This window comes from Thamnophis elegans, chromosome 6, assembly GCF_009769535.1.
Source record: "Thamnophis elegans isolate rThaEle1 chromosome 6, rThaEle1.pri, whole genome shotgun sequence".
Taxonomy (NCBI): domain Eukaryota; kingdom Metazoa; phylum Chordata; class Lepidosauria; order Squamata; family Colubridae; genus Thamnophis; species Thamnophis elegans.
The window spans coordinates 1,062,280-1,077,561 of NC_045546.1; the positions used below are offsets into that span (position 1 = coordinate 1,062,280).

At 49.7% G+C, this 15,282-nt stretch overlaps 1 protein-coding gene across 2 annotated transcripts in view; it reads right to left on the reverse strand.

The window, feature by feature from the left end:
* The window catches only part of CLPB (caseinolytic mitochondrial matrix peptidase chaperone subunit B), an 83,432-nt gene that overhangs the window by 53,760 nt on the left and 14,390 nt on the right, over positions 1-15,282 (reverse strand). For both annotated transcript variants that reach the window (XM_032219538.1, XM_032219537.1), the window contains exons 4-5: positions 8,901-9,004; positions 2,669-2,797 (exon numbers count right to left, since the gene is read on the reverse strand). In XM_032219538.1, the coding sequence (XP_032075429.1) occupies positions 2,669-2,797; positions 8,901-9,004 (233 nt within the window). The remainder of the gene's footprint in view (positions 1-2,668; positions 2,798-8,900; positions 9,005-15,282) is intronic.

Below are 15,282 nucleotides of genomic sequence, written 5' to 3' on the forward strand. Positions count from 1 at the left end.
GAGGGAAAGGGGGCTCCGGGTGTTAAGCAGGGAGCTGGCAGGGGGGGAGTTAATGCCTTTGGCCCCCGGGGCAGAGCAGCCAGCTCAGAGACCAGAGGGCACCCTGTGAAAAGGCAGGTGAGGGGGCTGGAGAAAGGAGAGGGCGGGGGGGGGGGGAGGCGGTATGCCCAAGGCAGGGAGGAAGTGCCCGTGTCAGAGTGCAAATGGCGTTGTCTCCGCGGAGGGGCGGAAGGCTGCTGAACAGAGGCGTTAAGCAAAGTGGGGAGGGGGCCCTCGAAGGCCTGAAGGTTGGGTCTCCAAACAAAGTCCCAGGAATGTGTGTCCTCAGGCTACGGCGTTTGGGGTCTCCCCCCCCCCCGCCCCACATGTAGCTTCTTCCTTTGAGAGAACAATGCACAAGCACAAAAATCAACACAGCCCCCACAGAATGCCAGGGGGAGATGATGGATTGCCCCATGACAGGCTAAGGCAGTGTTTCTCAAGCTTGGGGACTTTAAGTCCCGTGGACTTCAACTCCCAGAATCCCCCAGCTATGCTGGCTGGGGGATTCTGGGAGTTGAAGTCCACGGGACTTAAAGTCCCCAAGCTTGAGAAACACTGGGCTAAGGGAAACGGGATGGGGAGGGGGAAAGGGGGTGGTGAGAGACTCCAGGAATGGGATTTTAGGGAGATCCAGAAGGCCACAAGCTGGGATTTGCTAGACAGGGCTAGACTAATTTTGGCAAGAGGGGGGCCGCCACCAAAAAGGACCTGTCCCTTGCCATTGCCGGCTGAGCTCACAAGCAGGAGTTTGGCTGGCCAGTCCTGCAGTGTAGGCCGCTTTGTAGGAGTCGTGGCAATCCTTCATATACCTTACTGCGTGTCTGAGTGAGTGAGTGTGCGTGCGTGCGTGTTTATCCAACCTTGGCAACGTGAGGACTTGTGGAGTTCCTGGCTGGCTGGGGGATTCTGGGAGTTGAAGTCCACAGGTCTTAAAAGTTGCCAAGGGTTGGACACCCCCTGATTTAGAGTCATGCCATTTCTGAGGACCTTCTGACTGTCCTCCTTGATTTCCTAGCTTGACTTTCCCCCAAATCCTGCCGGTCAAAATCTGCCAGTCAACCCATTGGACAGGAAGAATTTGAGGGAGAATCTGTAGTAAAATTGAGGGAACGCTGAGGAAGAAGGGGGAATCTGGGGAGCCGGACCCTCCACAGGACCTGCCCCGAAAGGTTAGGGGCTTCTGTCAGGGCTGCAGATGGTTCGTTTTGGGGTCTTTGGCCTCCCACACTCACATTCTGTTCCACTAGGCGGTTTCCTCCGTGGGGAATTGGGAAGGGGAAGAGGAAGGAGTAGAATGTGAGGTTGCCAAAACAAAATCCCTTTCTAGAAAACCAAGGTCATCCTTTGGCCTGCCACACTTTCTATTATTCCGCTGTGCATTTTCTATGGTGGGAAAACGGGAGTGGGGATTGTACGGAGTTAGATGATATGCAGCCATAACAACATTCTTCTTAGAAAGCCAAGGTCATCCTTTGTCTCTGCACCTGGCCGGAACTGGATGGGTGGAAGCTGCCAGCGTGGCAGTGGAAGATGGGACCATGGGATGGGCTTGTGGGTGGGTGGGTGGGGGAAAGATCTTGAACTTTCAACTGGGTGGGGAAAACCGGGAAGCTTTCAGATTCGGGTTTTCCCAGATGTGCCAACATGGCTCTCTTCATCAATGGGAACTCTGAGCAATCCTTTGCCTTGGACTCTGATTTAATTTTGGATGCTATTTGGAACCATGACAGCTTCCCTGTTTTAAGTGAATCCCTTCTAAAGCGGCAATAGCAATAGCAATAGCAGTAGACTTATATACCGCTTCATAGGCCTTTCAGGTCTCTCTAAGCGGTTTACAGAGAGTCAGCATATTGCCCCCAACAATCTGGGTCCTCATTTTACCCACCTCGGAAGAATGGAAGGCTGAGTCAACCCTGAACCGGTGAGATTTGAACCGCTGACCTGCTGATCTAGCAGTAGCCTGCAGTGCTGCATTTAACCACTGCGCCACCTTGGCTCTTGGCAGAATTACAGGTAGTCCTCAACTTACAACAGTTCACTCAGTGACTGTTCAAAGTTACAACGGCATGGATAAAAGTGACTCAGGACTGTTTTCACCCTTACGACTGTCCCAGCATCTCCATGGTCAAAACTTGGGATGCTTGGCCACTGGCTCATATTTATGATGGTTGCAGTGTCCCCGAATCACGTGGCCCCTTTTGTGGAGCTACTGACAAGCCCAGTCAACGAGGAAGCCAGATTCACTTTAAGAACTGCGTTACTAATGTGTAAGAATTGCAGTGATTCACTTAACAGCCGTGGCAAGGTCGTAAAATGGGGCGAAACCCACTTCACAAATGTCTCGTTTAGGGACGGACACTTCGGGCTCAACTGTGGTGGTGAGTCAAGAATGAAAAGGGGGTGGTGGTGAAGGGGACAAACCCAGAGAGAAAACCGAGAGAGGCCAAGGGGCTCAGCGCCCCAATCTCTGCAACTGCCAAACCTTCTCTGTTCACCCCAAAATCACCCCCAATTTTCAGGAAAGGGATCCTGGTGTCCAGCCCCACAGGGAGAAGATCTGGAGAACTTCCTCCGGTGTGGGGAGGGGAGAGAGGGGCCAGCTCCCCGCCCACCGTAGCCCCCTTACCTCCTTCCAGGAGCAACTTGACGGTGGTGTAGTCGTCGGCAAGCACCCCGTAATGCAGGGCCGTGCAGCCCTTGAAACTGGCCCGGTTGTTCAAGCGGTTGTTGAAGTCGTCTTCCCGCGTGACCAGCACTGCAAAAGGGGGGGGGGGGAGAGAAAGCTGGTTAGGGACAAAGCCACGATTTCCGGCTCAAGGGGGCTTCAGTATGTGTGTGTGTGTCAGACACACCAATACCGCTCCCATCAACACTGGCAGGGAAAGCGCCTAGTACAGGGAGGGCTAAGCTTTTCGTCCTCGCGTGCCGGAAGTGCATACCCACACTTATTCATTCATCCATTCATTTATTGAATTTCTATGCCGCCCAATCCCGGAGGGCTCCGGGCGGCTTACAGAAATGAAAAAAAAGAATTAAAAAGAATTATTAAAAAACAATAGGACACAACAAAGTTAAAAAGGAACACAACAGACACCCAATCAGACGGGGCTGGACCTCCATCAAGGAGTCAACAGCCCAGAGCCTGCCGGAAAAGCCAGGATTTAATGGCTTCGCGAAAGGCCATGAGAGTGGGTAGGGCCCGGATCTCTGGGGGCAGCTCCTTCCATAGGGCCGGACCCATAATGCAATGCATGTGCCACCCCGTGCCCTGCCCCCCTACACATACACACGCGACCCCCGCACACAAGTGTGCGCGACCCCCGCACACAAATGTGCGCGACCACCCCCCCCGCGCCCCGTTTTTGGCCACAGCAGGCCTCCTTGCAGACTCCTGGGACCAAAAAAGGGCCACGGAGGGGTGTGGGGTAGAATTTGCATTGAAACTCCCCCGTGCATGCAAGCACACAACCCCATCCCTCCTGCGCACGCATGTGCATCTCCCGCATGTGTCAGCTGGCTGGCAGGAGGCCCGTGTGCATGGCTGGTGGCACTGAGCTGGGGCAACGATTTTCATGCCCCGCAGAGAGGGCTCGGCGTGCCACCTGTAGCATGCGTGCCATCGCTTCGCCATCACGGTCCTAGTATGTAAAAATAAGAGCAAACCACCCCGTTCCTTCTAGCATTGATGACGTTCCCTAGTTGGGTCTAAAAACGCCTGTAGGAAAACAGCCATTCTCAGAGAGCCCTGACCTGCAAAACTTCTTTTCCATCAAAATGTAAACAGAACGTCCTGTTCCCCTGCTGGATCAGTGCGGTTTGTCTGTTTATAGCAGTGTTTCTCAACCTTGGCGACTTTAAGTCCTGTGGATTTCAACTCCCAGAATCCCCCAGCCAGCTTTCGCTGGCTGGGGGATTCTGGGAGTTGAAGTCCACAGGACTTAAAGTCGCCAAGGTTGAGAAACACTGGTTGATAGCATCCTTGCACAGAAAGCCAGAGAATTTAGTCTGCAGCCTTCTAGGCTTGGAAACCCCGGAGGAGGGAGGGGCTGGGATGTAAATTGGAAGCTAATTCCTAATAGGAGATAGCAAGTCATCTGGCATCGAGGAGCCTATATTTAATGCTGTGACTGCATAAACAAACACATAAGTGAAATGTGACTTTTGCTAGCGTGCACCTTCCAGAGCGAAGGTTCCCCTGACAGGCGCATTCCTTGCTCCTATGGTAGAACTAGAGCGGGAAATTTGAAGCACGCACCTTATTTAAAGATTAGAAGAGGTTCAATGGGAAGAGCGACCTATTCTTTCCCTACCTTGGAACCTTACAGATTTTTCCAGATCAGAAAAACTAGAAATATATAAATATACATATACATACATACATACATACATATATATATATAAATCACCCTGCTTGACCAATCCATTGTCTCCGTTTTCATTTCTTCATTTGTTATATTTACATCTTGCTTTTCTCTTGAAAAGCTCCAAGTCGTCAATACACATTTTTAAAAAATTGAATTTAGGAAGAGAACATCCACGGCTGCCCGACTCCCTCATATGTGACTCCGGGCCGCTTGGCTGCTATTATTTTACGTCATTCCTATTGTGTTTACTTTTATTGCTTACTTATTAAATTTATATAGCAATAGCAGTTAGACTTATATACCACTTCATAGGGCTTCCAGCCCTCTCTAAGCGGTTTACAGAGTCAGCATATCACCCCCAACAACAATCCGGGTCCTCATTTCACCCAGATAGATAGATAGATGATAGATAGATGATAGATAAATAGGTAGGTAGGTAGGTAGGTAGATAGATGATAGATAGATGATAGATAGATGATAGATAGATAGATAGATAGATAGATAGATAGATAGATAGCAATAGCAATAGCAGTTAAACTTATATACCGCTTCATAGGGCTTTCAGCCCTCTCTAAGCGGTTTACAGAGTCAGCATATTGCCCCCAACAACAATCCAGGTCCTCATTTTACCCACCTCGGAAGGACGGAAGGCTGAGTCAACCCTGAGCCGGTGAGATTGGAACAGCTGAACTGCAGAACTGCAGTCAGCTGAAGTGGCCTGCAGTGCTGCATTTAACCACTGCGCCACCTCGGCTCTATAAATTTATATGCCACCCGTCTCACAGTCATGCAAAATCTGGGCGGCTTACAGCACATTAAAAGCGTATTAAAAAAGATTTAAGTCCTGCCCCAATTCAACCAGCTGTAGAGCCTTGGCTCCAGCGGGCTAAAATCGAGAATCAGCCAAGGTGGGGGAAGGTGGGCCACGCCCAGAAAGACTTGTCCAGGCCCCCCCCCCGGCCGACTGGCACCGCCAGGTGTGAAGGACCTTTCCAAAGGATCTCGCCTTGAAGGGTACAAGGCTCCAGAGGGTGGGAGCCATGGCAAAAGAGACCCCTTCTCCTGTGACCCTGTCAGCCAAACCTCCTTGGCCCTCGGGGTCCGCAGCATGCCCTTTATGCCAAATTGGGTGGGTGGGCCAATCTCTTTGGGGCAAGGTGGTTCCTCGGGTATCTTGGAACCCAGGCCATGAATTTTAGTTGCTTTTTACTATTTTAAGTATCCCAAAGGTGCTTTTTCCAAAAGGCAGCTGGATTTTCTTGCGGGGGGGGTGTTCCCTTGAAAACGTTAAGGCTAAAGAGCCACTTAGAGAGCCCACGTGCCCCACCCCACTCCTGCAGAGGTGGGTCCTGAGAAGCAGCAGTAAGCCCCCCTCCCCACCCTTCCTGGGTGGCGGCTGCTTAAGGATGAGCCCAGGCAAATCTAAAACATTGCAATTAATGGCCAGGATCCTTCCCGGCAAATAAATCTCAACACCTGTAGAAGGAGGCGTCAGGAGTGATAAGGTGGACCTTCTAGGTATATTTTTTTCCCCTGGGCTGCGTTTTCCCCCTCACTTTTGTTATGTTTCCCTCTGTTTTGTTTTTTTTTAGGGGGAGGGGGGGAAGAAGAGAGACTCTCCCCTTATTTATTTCCCTCCTTTGCCTATCCAGGGAGGGGCCCGGATAATCAAGTGGCTGGTGTCAGGGAAGATGAATCTGAGATACTAGGGAGCGGTGCAGTAAAAAGATTAAAGTGTTATTATTGTTAGGTAGCTTCTCCCCCCCCCCCCGCCCCCCCCCTGTGGTCCGGCATGACAGCTCAACCGTCATCCATAAAAAATGTCTCCGGGAGAGAGATAATCATCGCAAACTCAATAAAGCGTCAAGGGAAGCCTCTTCCGCCATCCATCACGCGGAGCCTGGAAATTTTCAGTTCTCCATCTCTCCTCCCTGCCATCCATATAAATGTCTCTCATATATTTTCTGCAGCAGGCCTGGTGGTGGTGGTGGCGGAGGAGGAGGAGGAGGGTGGCAGCGGAGCCCACCCCTCTCCTTGGCTTTGGAGGCTTTTATGACAACCAAAAAATAATAATAATAATATTTACACACAAAATATGCAAATCGTTAAAAAATAGCTGCGGAAAACAAAGGCAGTTTCTCTCCCTCTCTCTCTCTCTCTTTTAATGCAAGTGAATTTATTCTTTTTAATAAAACATGTCAAGCAAACAAATTAAGGCGGACTTCCTTTGGATGGGGAGGGGGGGGGGTCTGGTTTTCCTACATCCCAGCTCTTCCTCTGTGCTCCCCCCACCCCCACCCCAATGCAGAACGTCACGTAATACAGACGGGCTGAAGAGGGCAGGAAACACAGACAGAAATATTAACTTTACCGCCTGATGTATTTGGGGCTTAAATAAAGTCTGGCAAGATAGATCGACATCCTGTTGTCTGTGCTTAAAGAGTGCGGCGGGTGCTGTAAGAGGACGGCTGACCGTGTGTGTGTGTGTGTGTGTGTGTGTGTGTGTATGCGCACACACAATGGCTCTTGTGACTCAGGGAATTTCCTTCTCCTGACAAATCTGATCTCCTGGCACTGACTTTAGACACACACACACACACACACACAGACACCCAGTCCTCGACCTATGACCGAAATTGAGCCCAAAATTTAGGATGTGACAAAATTTTGTGAAGTGAGTTTTGCCCCATTCTACGGCCTTTCTTGCTGCAGTTGTTAAGTGAACCACTGCAGTCGTTCGCATGGTTGTTAAGCGAATCTGGCTTCCCCGTTGACTTTGCTTATCAGAGGGTCACATGACCCAGGGGGACACTGCGACCGTCATAAATGTGAGTCAGTTGCGCCTGAAGTGCCTGAGTTCTGATCACCTGACCGTGGGGATATGCTGCAACTGTTGTAAGTGTGAAAAATGGTCGTAAGTCAGTTTTTTCAGTGCCCTTGTAACTTTCAACGGTCACTAAGTGAGCTGTTGTACATTGAGGACTCCCTGCATTTATTTATTTTATCAACAAGAATAAAAAAAAAAAAGAAACAGAAAAGCAAAAATCCAACACTAACAAACGACCCAAAAACTAATTCTCCTTTATTGGCAGTAAGTCTTGTGTACAAAAAAAGCAATGAAAAGGAGAAAGGGGGAAAAAACTCCCAACTGTCAAATAGATCTAACATTAAACACAGAGAATCCATCCTGACTGGATGCTGAAAAGTAAATATATATATTTTAAAAATCTGAAAGGTCCTTTTCCCCTTACGTAAAGGGGTCCACAAATTGTTACAAGCTCTTACGTCCTTATTTAAGAAAAATATTATATTGAATAAACAAGTATTTCAGATGAGGAAATCTATCGGTCTCATAATCAAATTTACCCAACATGTTTGCAAGTTTGCAAGTTTAATAACATTTATATGCCATCCAATCCTGTAGGACTCCGGGCGGCTTACAGTACAGAATAAATCAAAAAATAAAATACAGGGGGGAAAAAAATTCTAATCTTGATGTAAAATATGAATGTAAAAAGAAAAAAAAAAATCAACCGATTAGTGCAAACATTACACTAATTTTCAAGTCCCTCTGAGCACCATTAGTGATGGTTGCTGGCAGAGGTGGGTCCCTACCAGTTCGCACCTATTCGGCAGAACCGGTTCGTCAAATCTACCGAACCGGTTAGAAGAGGTTCCACCAGTGGACCCGGAAAGCAGGCCACACCTACAGAAGAGCTTCCAAAATTTTTTTGAAACCCACCACTGACACACACACACACACACACAGAAAGAGAAAGAAAGGAAGAAAGAAAGAAAAAGAGAGAGATGAAAGAAAAAAAGGAAAAAGGGACAGAGAGACAAAAGGAAGGAAAGAGAGAGAGAGAGAGAGGGAGAGAGAGAAAGAAAGAAAACACATGGCCGGCAAGCCACTCCCACCAGGTCACATGGCCAGCAAGCCACTCCCACAAAAGAGGCCACACCCACAGAGTAGGTTATAAAAATGTTTGAAACCCACCACTGGGAATTCTGGGAATTGAAGTCCACGTGTCTTAAAGTCACCAAGGTTGAGAAACATGGAGTTATTGTACCGTATTGTTATTAGGTTGGCCTTTCCTAAATAAACATGTCGGGGGGGGGGGGGGCGGGGGGAGAACGGGCCAGTTCTAGAGACGAGCTGGGCTGAATTTTAGTCCCGTTGCTGCTTCAGGATGAAAAGGAAGATTTCTTTAAAAATCCCGTTTGCTCTTCAAGATGGAAAATTCTCCTCCTGTCTGGGAAGTTCACCTTCCCCTGATCCAGACTATAGCTCTCTATTTGCAAGATTTGGACCATCAAACCTTGGTTTTTGCTTGCAAAAAAGAGTGGGGGGGGGGGACCTCTAAGGGGACCCCAGGCTTTTAACTGCATTGTTTCAAAGGAAGACGTGGGGGGGGGGGAGGGATACACCTGTTCCGGGGGGGGGGGGTTCCCGATAGGGGAAAAACCATCCGAATGTGATGTGAGCCTTGTTACCTTCCAAAGAATGGATGCCCTTCTCTTTGGCAGTTTGATAGACGCTGCTGAATTCATCTCCCAGGTTGAGGTCGGCTCCTCCCGCCAGCAGCACCTTCACCACGCTGGGGAGGCAGAAGAGGAGAGAGGCTGGGGTCAGATCCAGGAAGGGCTGGAAGAAAGGACTTAAATTCCTGCCAGAAAGGGTGAGAAGGAAAACAGTGGCAGGAGGTGGGTGGGAGGGGGGAAGGAAGGAGGGAAGGTGGGAGGGGGGAAGGAAGGAAGGAAGGAAGATGGAAGGATGGAGGAAAGATGGAAGGAAGGAGGGAAGATGGAAGGATGAAAGATGGAAGGAAGGAAGATGGAAGGAAGATGGAAGGAAGGAGGGAAGATGGAAGGAACGCAGATGGAAGGAAGGAAAGAAAGAAGGAAGGAGGAAAGATGGAAGGAAGGAGGGAAGATGGAAGGATGAAAGATGGAAGGAAGGAAGGAAGATGGAAGGAAGATGGAAGGAAGGAGGGAAGATGGAAGGAAGGAAGGAAAGGAAGGAAAGAAGGAAGGAGGGAAGATGGAAGGAAGGAGGGAAGATGGAAGGAAGGAAGGAAGGAAGGAAGGAGGAAAGATGTAAGGAAGGCAGATGGAAGGAAGGAAGGAAGAAAGGAGGGAAGATGGAAGGAAGGAAAGAAGGAAGGAAGGAAGATGGAAGGAAGGAAAAGGGAAGATGGAAGGAAGGCAGATGGAAGGAAGGCAGATGGAAGGAAGGAAGGAGGGAAGATGGAAGGAAGGAAGGAAGGAAGATGGAAGGAGGGAAGATGGAAGGAAGGAGGGAAGATGGAAGGAAGGAAAGAAGGAAGGAAGGAAGGAAGATGGAAGGAAGGAGGGAAGATGGAAGGAAGGCAGATGGAAGGAAGGAAGATGGAAGGAAGGAAAGAAGGAAGGAAGGAAGATGGAAGGAGGGAAGATGGAAGGAAGGAGGAAAGATGGAAGGAAGGAAAGAAGGAAGGAAGGAGGAAAGATGGAAGGAAGGCAGATGGAAGGAAGGAAAGAAGGAAGGAAGGAAGGAGGGAAGATGGAAGGAAGGATGGAAGATGGAAGGAGGGAAGATGGAAGGAAGGAAAGAAGGAAGGAAGGAAGAAGGGAAGATGGAAGGAGGGAAGATGGAAGGAAGGAAAGAAGGAAGGAATGGGTAGGGAGGCACTCAGGCAGGCATTTGGGCCCACCACCAGGAGACAGGGAGTTCTAGTCCGGCCTTAGATATAAAAGCCAGCTGGGTGACTTTGGGCCAGTCCCTCTCTCTCAACCAAGCCTACTTTGGAGGGTTGTTGTTATTGTTGGGAAAACAGGATGAGGAAGGAATTAGTTATTTCATCGCCTTGAGTTATTTATAAAAAATACCATAAAGGCGGGAGATAAAATAAATAACCAATACATAATACAGTCACTTTTGACTGAAGTCCTTTGATCTGAAGGGGGAAAAAACAGTAAGGCAGCCTTTTTTTCAAACACACTGTTGTTGTTTTTTGTATTATCCTAACCTTGTTTCCTACAATCACCTGGAAAGTGGTCTGGGTATTTTTAGCCAATTCCTGGCCATTTCGTGTCCCAGGTGGCTCCTCCGTTTATTCAAGAGAGGGATGATCATTCCTGCCGTGTGAGGATGGGGAGCGATTCGGCCACTCCACATGGCTTCAAATCGCTTCCTGTCCAAGGGATCCAGCCGACCTCCACGCAGAGGGCCAGGCAAAGGATCTGGGAGGGATCCCTTGGATGCTGTCCGTCCCGTCTCCCCCCCTCCCCCGGTCCAGCTGCCCTTCAGCCCAGTGCCCGCATTGAAGGCCAGCCTGACATTTGAGTGATGGCAGCTACGGATTGCGCCTGTCCAATTTTGCAGAGCCCAGCCTGCCAGTGGAATTAGCCTCTGCCCAGCTGGACAGGGGGCGGCGCAGCCGTTAAAAGGCCATTCGGAGTTCTGGGTTGCATTGACATCCAGCCCCAGAACCCAGTGGGCATTGGGGGGCAGGGGGGGAGATAAAACAATGGAACACCAAAGGTTTGCAACTGAGGTTAAAGGACAAAATCTGTGGGAGAGCCTTTCAGTTGACGCATTTCAAGCACATGGAAAGGCGGGGAAAATATCAAGATTAAAATTACTGACTCTACCTCTATCTATCTCTGTTCCGTCCCCCCTTCGCGGCTCGATAACAAACAGCAGGCAGAACAACTTAAAAGGACTTTTCTTTATCAGTTCTCGGCTCCGACTGGCTTCGAGCCCCAAAAATAACATAAATACAGTCTTTAACCAGATAACGTAATGAAAACAAATCTTTCTTACGGCAACTCAACTTGAACAAAACGAAAGCAAAACACTTCTTCCAAAGTCTCTATGAATCAGGGTTACAGAAATACAGAGCACTTATCCAAGTGAATCTTACATAAACCACGGCTGATGATCAAACAATGTTGTACAAACCAAGGCACGCACGAAGGAACGTTGACTCCTGCAACTAGGGCGTGGCAGCATCCGTCCTTTTATCTCCAAACTTGCCTCTAACCAGCCCCAGCTGCATAATGAATCTTGTATCCCGAAAAGACTCACAGCAGACATCTGCTGAGTCACAACATATCTCTATCTCACTTCCCCATCTCTATCCGTCTGCCTGTCTATCATCCATCCATCCCTATCTACCTACCTACCTTCCATCTATCCATATGTCTCTCTCTTTCTCTCTCCATATCTAGGTACCATCCATCTCTCCATATCCATCCATCTCTATCGCTCTCTCCATATCTGTCTGTCAGTCATCTCTCTCCCTCTCTCTCTATTTGGAAGCCAGATTCACTTAAGAACCACGTTGCTCACTTAATGGCTGCACTGATTCACTTAACAACTGTGGCGAGGAAGGTTGTAAAATGGGGGTCAAAACCCACTTAACACGTGTCTCGCTTGGCAACCTGTATTTTGGGGTCAATGGTGGTCATACGTCGAGGACTCCCTGGAGACCCACCGGGCTTTTCTCAGGTTCTCGTGGAGTACCTGACTGAGCCTCGCAGGGAAAGAGGAGGAACTCAGCCTGGACAGGTGCCCCCCAAAGCGAGGGGCTCTTGCAAGAGGCGCCTTTCGTCATTCCGGGGGGGAAAGGGGGGCAGCTTCACTAATGCGTGCATTGCCTCTCCCAGCCAAGTCTTTAATTTGCTGATCAGGCCTTAATTGCCTTAGCCCACAAAGACCCTCCTCTGCAGGGATATCAATCTGCCCTGACCCCAGAGGGCAGCCTTTAACTAAAGTTCACCAGGCAGTTAAATCAATGACAGTAATTGCTTTCTGCTGCCAGGGGTGGGTGGTGGGTAAATGGGGGGGGGATGCTTTCAAGGAAGCTCGGAGTGCGTGTGTGTGTGTTGTGGAGGGGGGGGTGCCAGCTGTCAAGGGAACCCCTGGCGAAGGTGAACCCCGCTGGAGGAACTTAACAAAAGCAGACAGATAATTAGATATTAATTATTAGATCGGCTTCAAGCCGACCTTCCTCACTCTCGGGCTGCAGCCCCCTCCTGCCCCCACCTGTCAGAATGCCCATCATCTGCTCCCGTTGGAAGCCACGGTGAGACCCCAGCCGGATGGGGGAAGAGCCCATCTCAGTACAGGCCCTCCTCGACTTGAACCTAGATCTGATCTCACAGGAGCCCAAAAAACTAGATCAGTGTTTCTCAACCTTGGCAACTTGAAGATGGGGAAGTGTCTAGGACAGTGTTTCTCAAGCTTGGCAACTTGAAGATGTCTGGACTTCAACTCCCAGAATTCCCCAGCCAGCATTCGCTGGCTGGGGAATTCTGGGAGTTGAAGTCCGGACATCTTCAAGTTGCCAAGGTTGAGAAACACTGAACTAGATTTAAAATAGGACAATTAAAAAAAAAGTCTCTAGACTACCTTTATCGGGGTTTTTTTAATTGGATAACTTTCTTAATAGACGGTGGGAATGCCGTTGGCGTAATATACCTTGACTTCCGAAAAGTGAAAAAAAGAATAATAACCCATGGCAAGCTAAAATTAATAAACAAGTTTAAGGTAAGCTGGATGGCGTGACAATTAAATGGGAAAGCGACATATTAGAATTAAATGGGAAACTGATAAACTGGCGGGGGATTCTGGGAGTTGAAGTCCACCCGTCTTCAAGCTGCCAGGGTTGAAAAATACTACCCCAAACCCAGACCTCACAACAGCCCAACATACCAGGGTCTCCTGCTTGAGCAGGGGGTTGGACTAGAAGACCTCCAAGGTCCCTTCCGACTCTTCTGTTAGAAAGCCTATTTAATGCAGGCTTGGGCCATGTTGGTTTGAAGCAGGCAGCAGGAGAGCAGGAAAACTGCCCGGAAAGGCCAGGAGGGGAGACACTCTGGGGTAAACTGCTGTAGCATGAATAGCCTTTTCTCTTTGCGCCTCGAAAAACCTCGTTCCGCTCCACTGGCCCCTCGGAATGGTCAACAACGGTCACACTCCGCTGCTGGCCATTGTCCCTCGGTGGAAAGTGCAACGGGGGTGCTAAACCCATCCTTGCACAGCCGTGTAAACAGGGGGGACCTGTGGCTGTGGGGACATCAAAGTTAAACCAACAGATTCAAGGCTCCCGCCTGCCTCTCGCCCCCCCCCCCCAAGCAGGCCTTCCCCCAAGGAGGTCGTGACTTTCAGCTTGTCATAGCTTCAGCACATCAAAGCTTCCACCACACACGAACTCGGCACACGGATTGGTAGGTGTTGTCGCCCGAGAGCGGATATTCGGCCTTTGTCCGCCCGTTTAATACCAGTGTTTTCCCAAAACATTAAGCACCCTTTTTTACGGGGGCTTATGAACTTGCGACTAAGTCAAGCGCCCCTGAGAGGTTGCAGCATCAAAGCCCCTTCCAAACGGGCGCCCCACGTTCTCCGAAATTGGATTTCTTTCTCCCTCTTCGTCTTTTGTCTTCCAATAAAAAGTTAATTGAATTTAGTGGTGGACCAAAGAGCAGCCCCGATTGTCTTGGGAACTTATGGGGTGCGAGGGCACAGGACGGATAGCCTTTCCTGGAGAAGGGGGGGGGGAGAAAATTTTCTTTAAAAAAGAGAAAAGAATATTTGCAGCTTGGGGTTGAACCGTGGTGCTCTCTGAGCTTGGTGGTTTTCTTTGCAGACGTTTCATGGCCCAGCTAGGGAACGTCATCTGTTCTAGGAGGGGGGAGGGTTTGGGGAGAGGAAGAAGAGTGGGAGGAGGAGGAGGAGGAGGAAGACAATGACGATTATGGGTTCCTTGGGGTGCTCTGAGCTTCGTTGTTTCCTTGCAGACGTTTCATCAGCCAATTAGGTAGCATCATCCGTGCTAGAGGGGAGTGGGGTTTGCAGAGAGAAAGAGGAGGAGGAAGAGGACGGAAAGAAAGAGGGAATGAGAGAGAGGAAGGGGAGGAGGAGGAAAAGGAGAACTGCAGGGTCCCTTGGTGCTCTCTGCTTGGTTTTTTTTTCTTCCAGACGTTTCATGACCCAACTAGGGAACATCATCTGTGTAAGGGGGTGTGGGCTGTGCTCCTGGCTTATATATAGTAACTCGCCCTGCCAATACTGCTGGGTATGTCATGGTATTGGACCTGGGTACTTGAGAGACCGCCTGCTGCCAATTACCTCCACTAGACCGATTAGATCCCACAGATTAGGCCTCCTCCGAATTCCATCCGCCGGCCAATGCCGACTGGCGACTACCCGGAGGAGAGCCTTCTCTGTGGCTGCTCCGACCCTTTGGAACGAGCTCCCCGTGGAGATTCGAACCCTCACCACCCTCCAGGCCTTCCACAAAGCCCTTAAAACCTGGCTGTCCCGACAGGCCTGGGGCTAAAGAGCTGTTGCCCCCGTCTCGAATGGTATGACTGTTGCGTGTTTTTAAATTATGTATTGTTATGTTTCGTCTTTTTATTTCCTGTCTGTACCCCCCTTCCCTGATTTGAATTGTGAGCCGCCCTGAGTCCCCTTTGGGGAAAAGGGCGGCATATAAATGTAATCAAATCAAATCAAATCAAATCAATCAATACCAACAGAAAATAATAGCTGCAGCCCAGCGTTGAGCTGTGAGGTCCCTGGGTTCTTTCCTCCCAGGTGTTTCATGACCCAACAAGGGGACGTCGTCCGTGCTGATGATGTCGCCTGGTTGGGTCATGAAACGTCTGCAAGGAGGGAGCACCAAGGACCCCACCTCAAAAGCAGAGCCCCCTGCAGAACAGAGTTTTACGGAACTGCCACTCAATCCCGACACTTCCCCGCAAGAAGCTGTCACGTTGATGAGGATATTATGAGCCTCTTCCCCACAACCAGAGCGGGCAAATGTCCTTCTCGACACCCAAAGGTTGTGTGGAAGCCAGTCTCCAGTGGAGGAGAGAAGGGAAGGGAGAG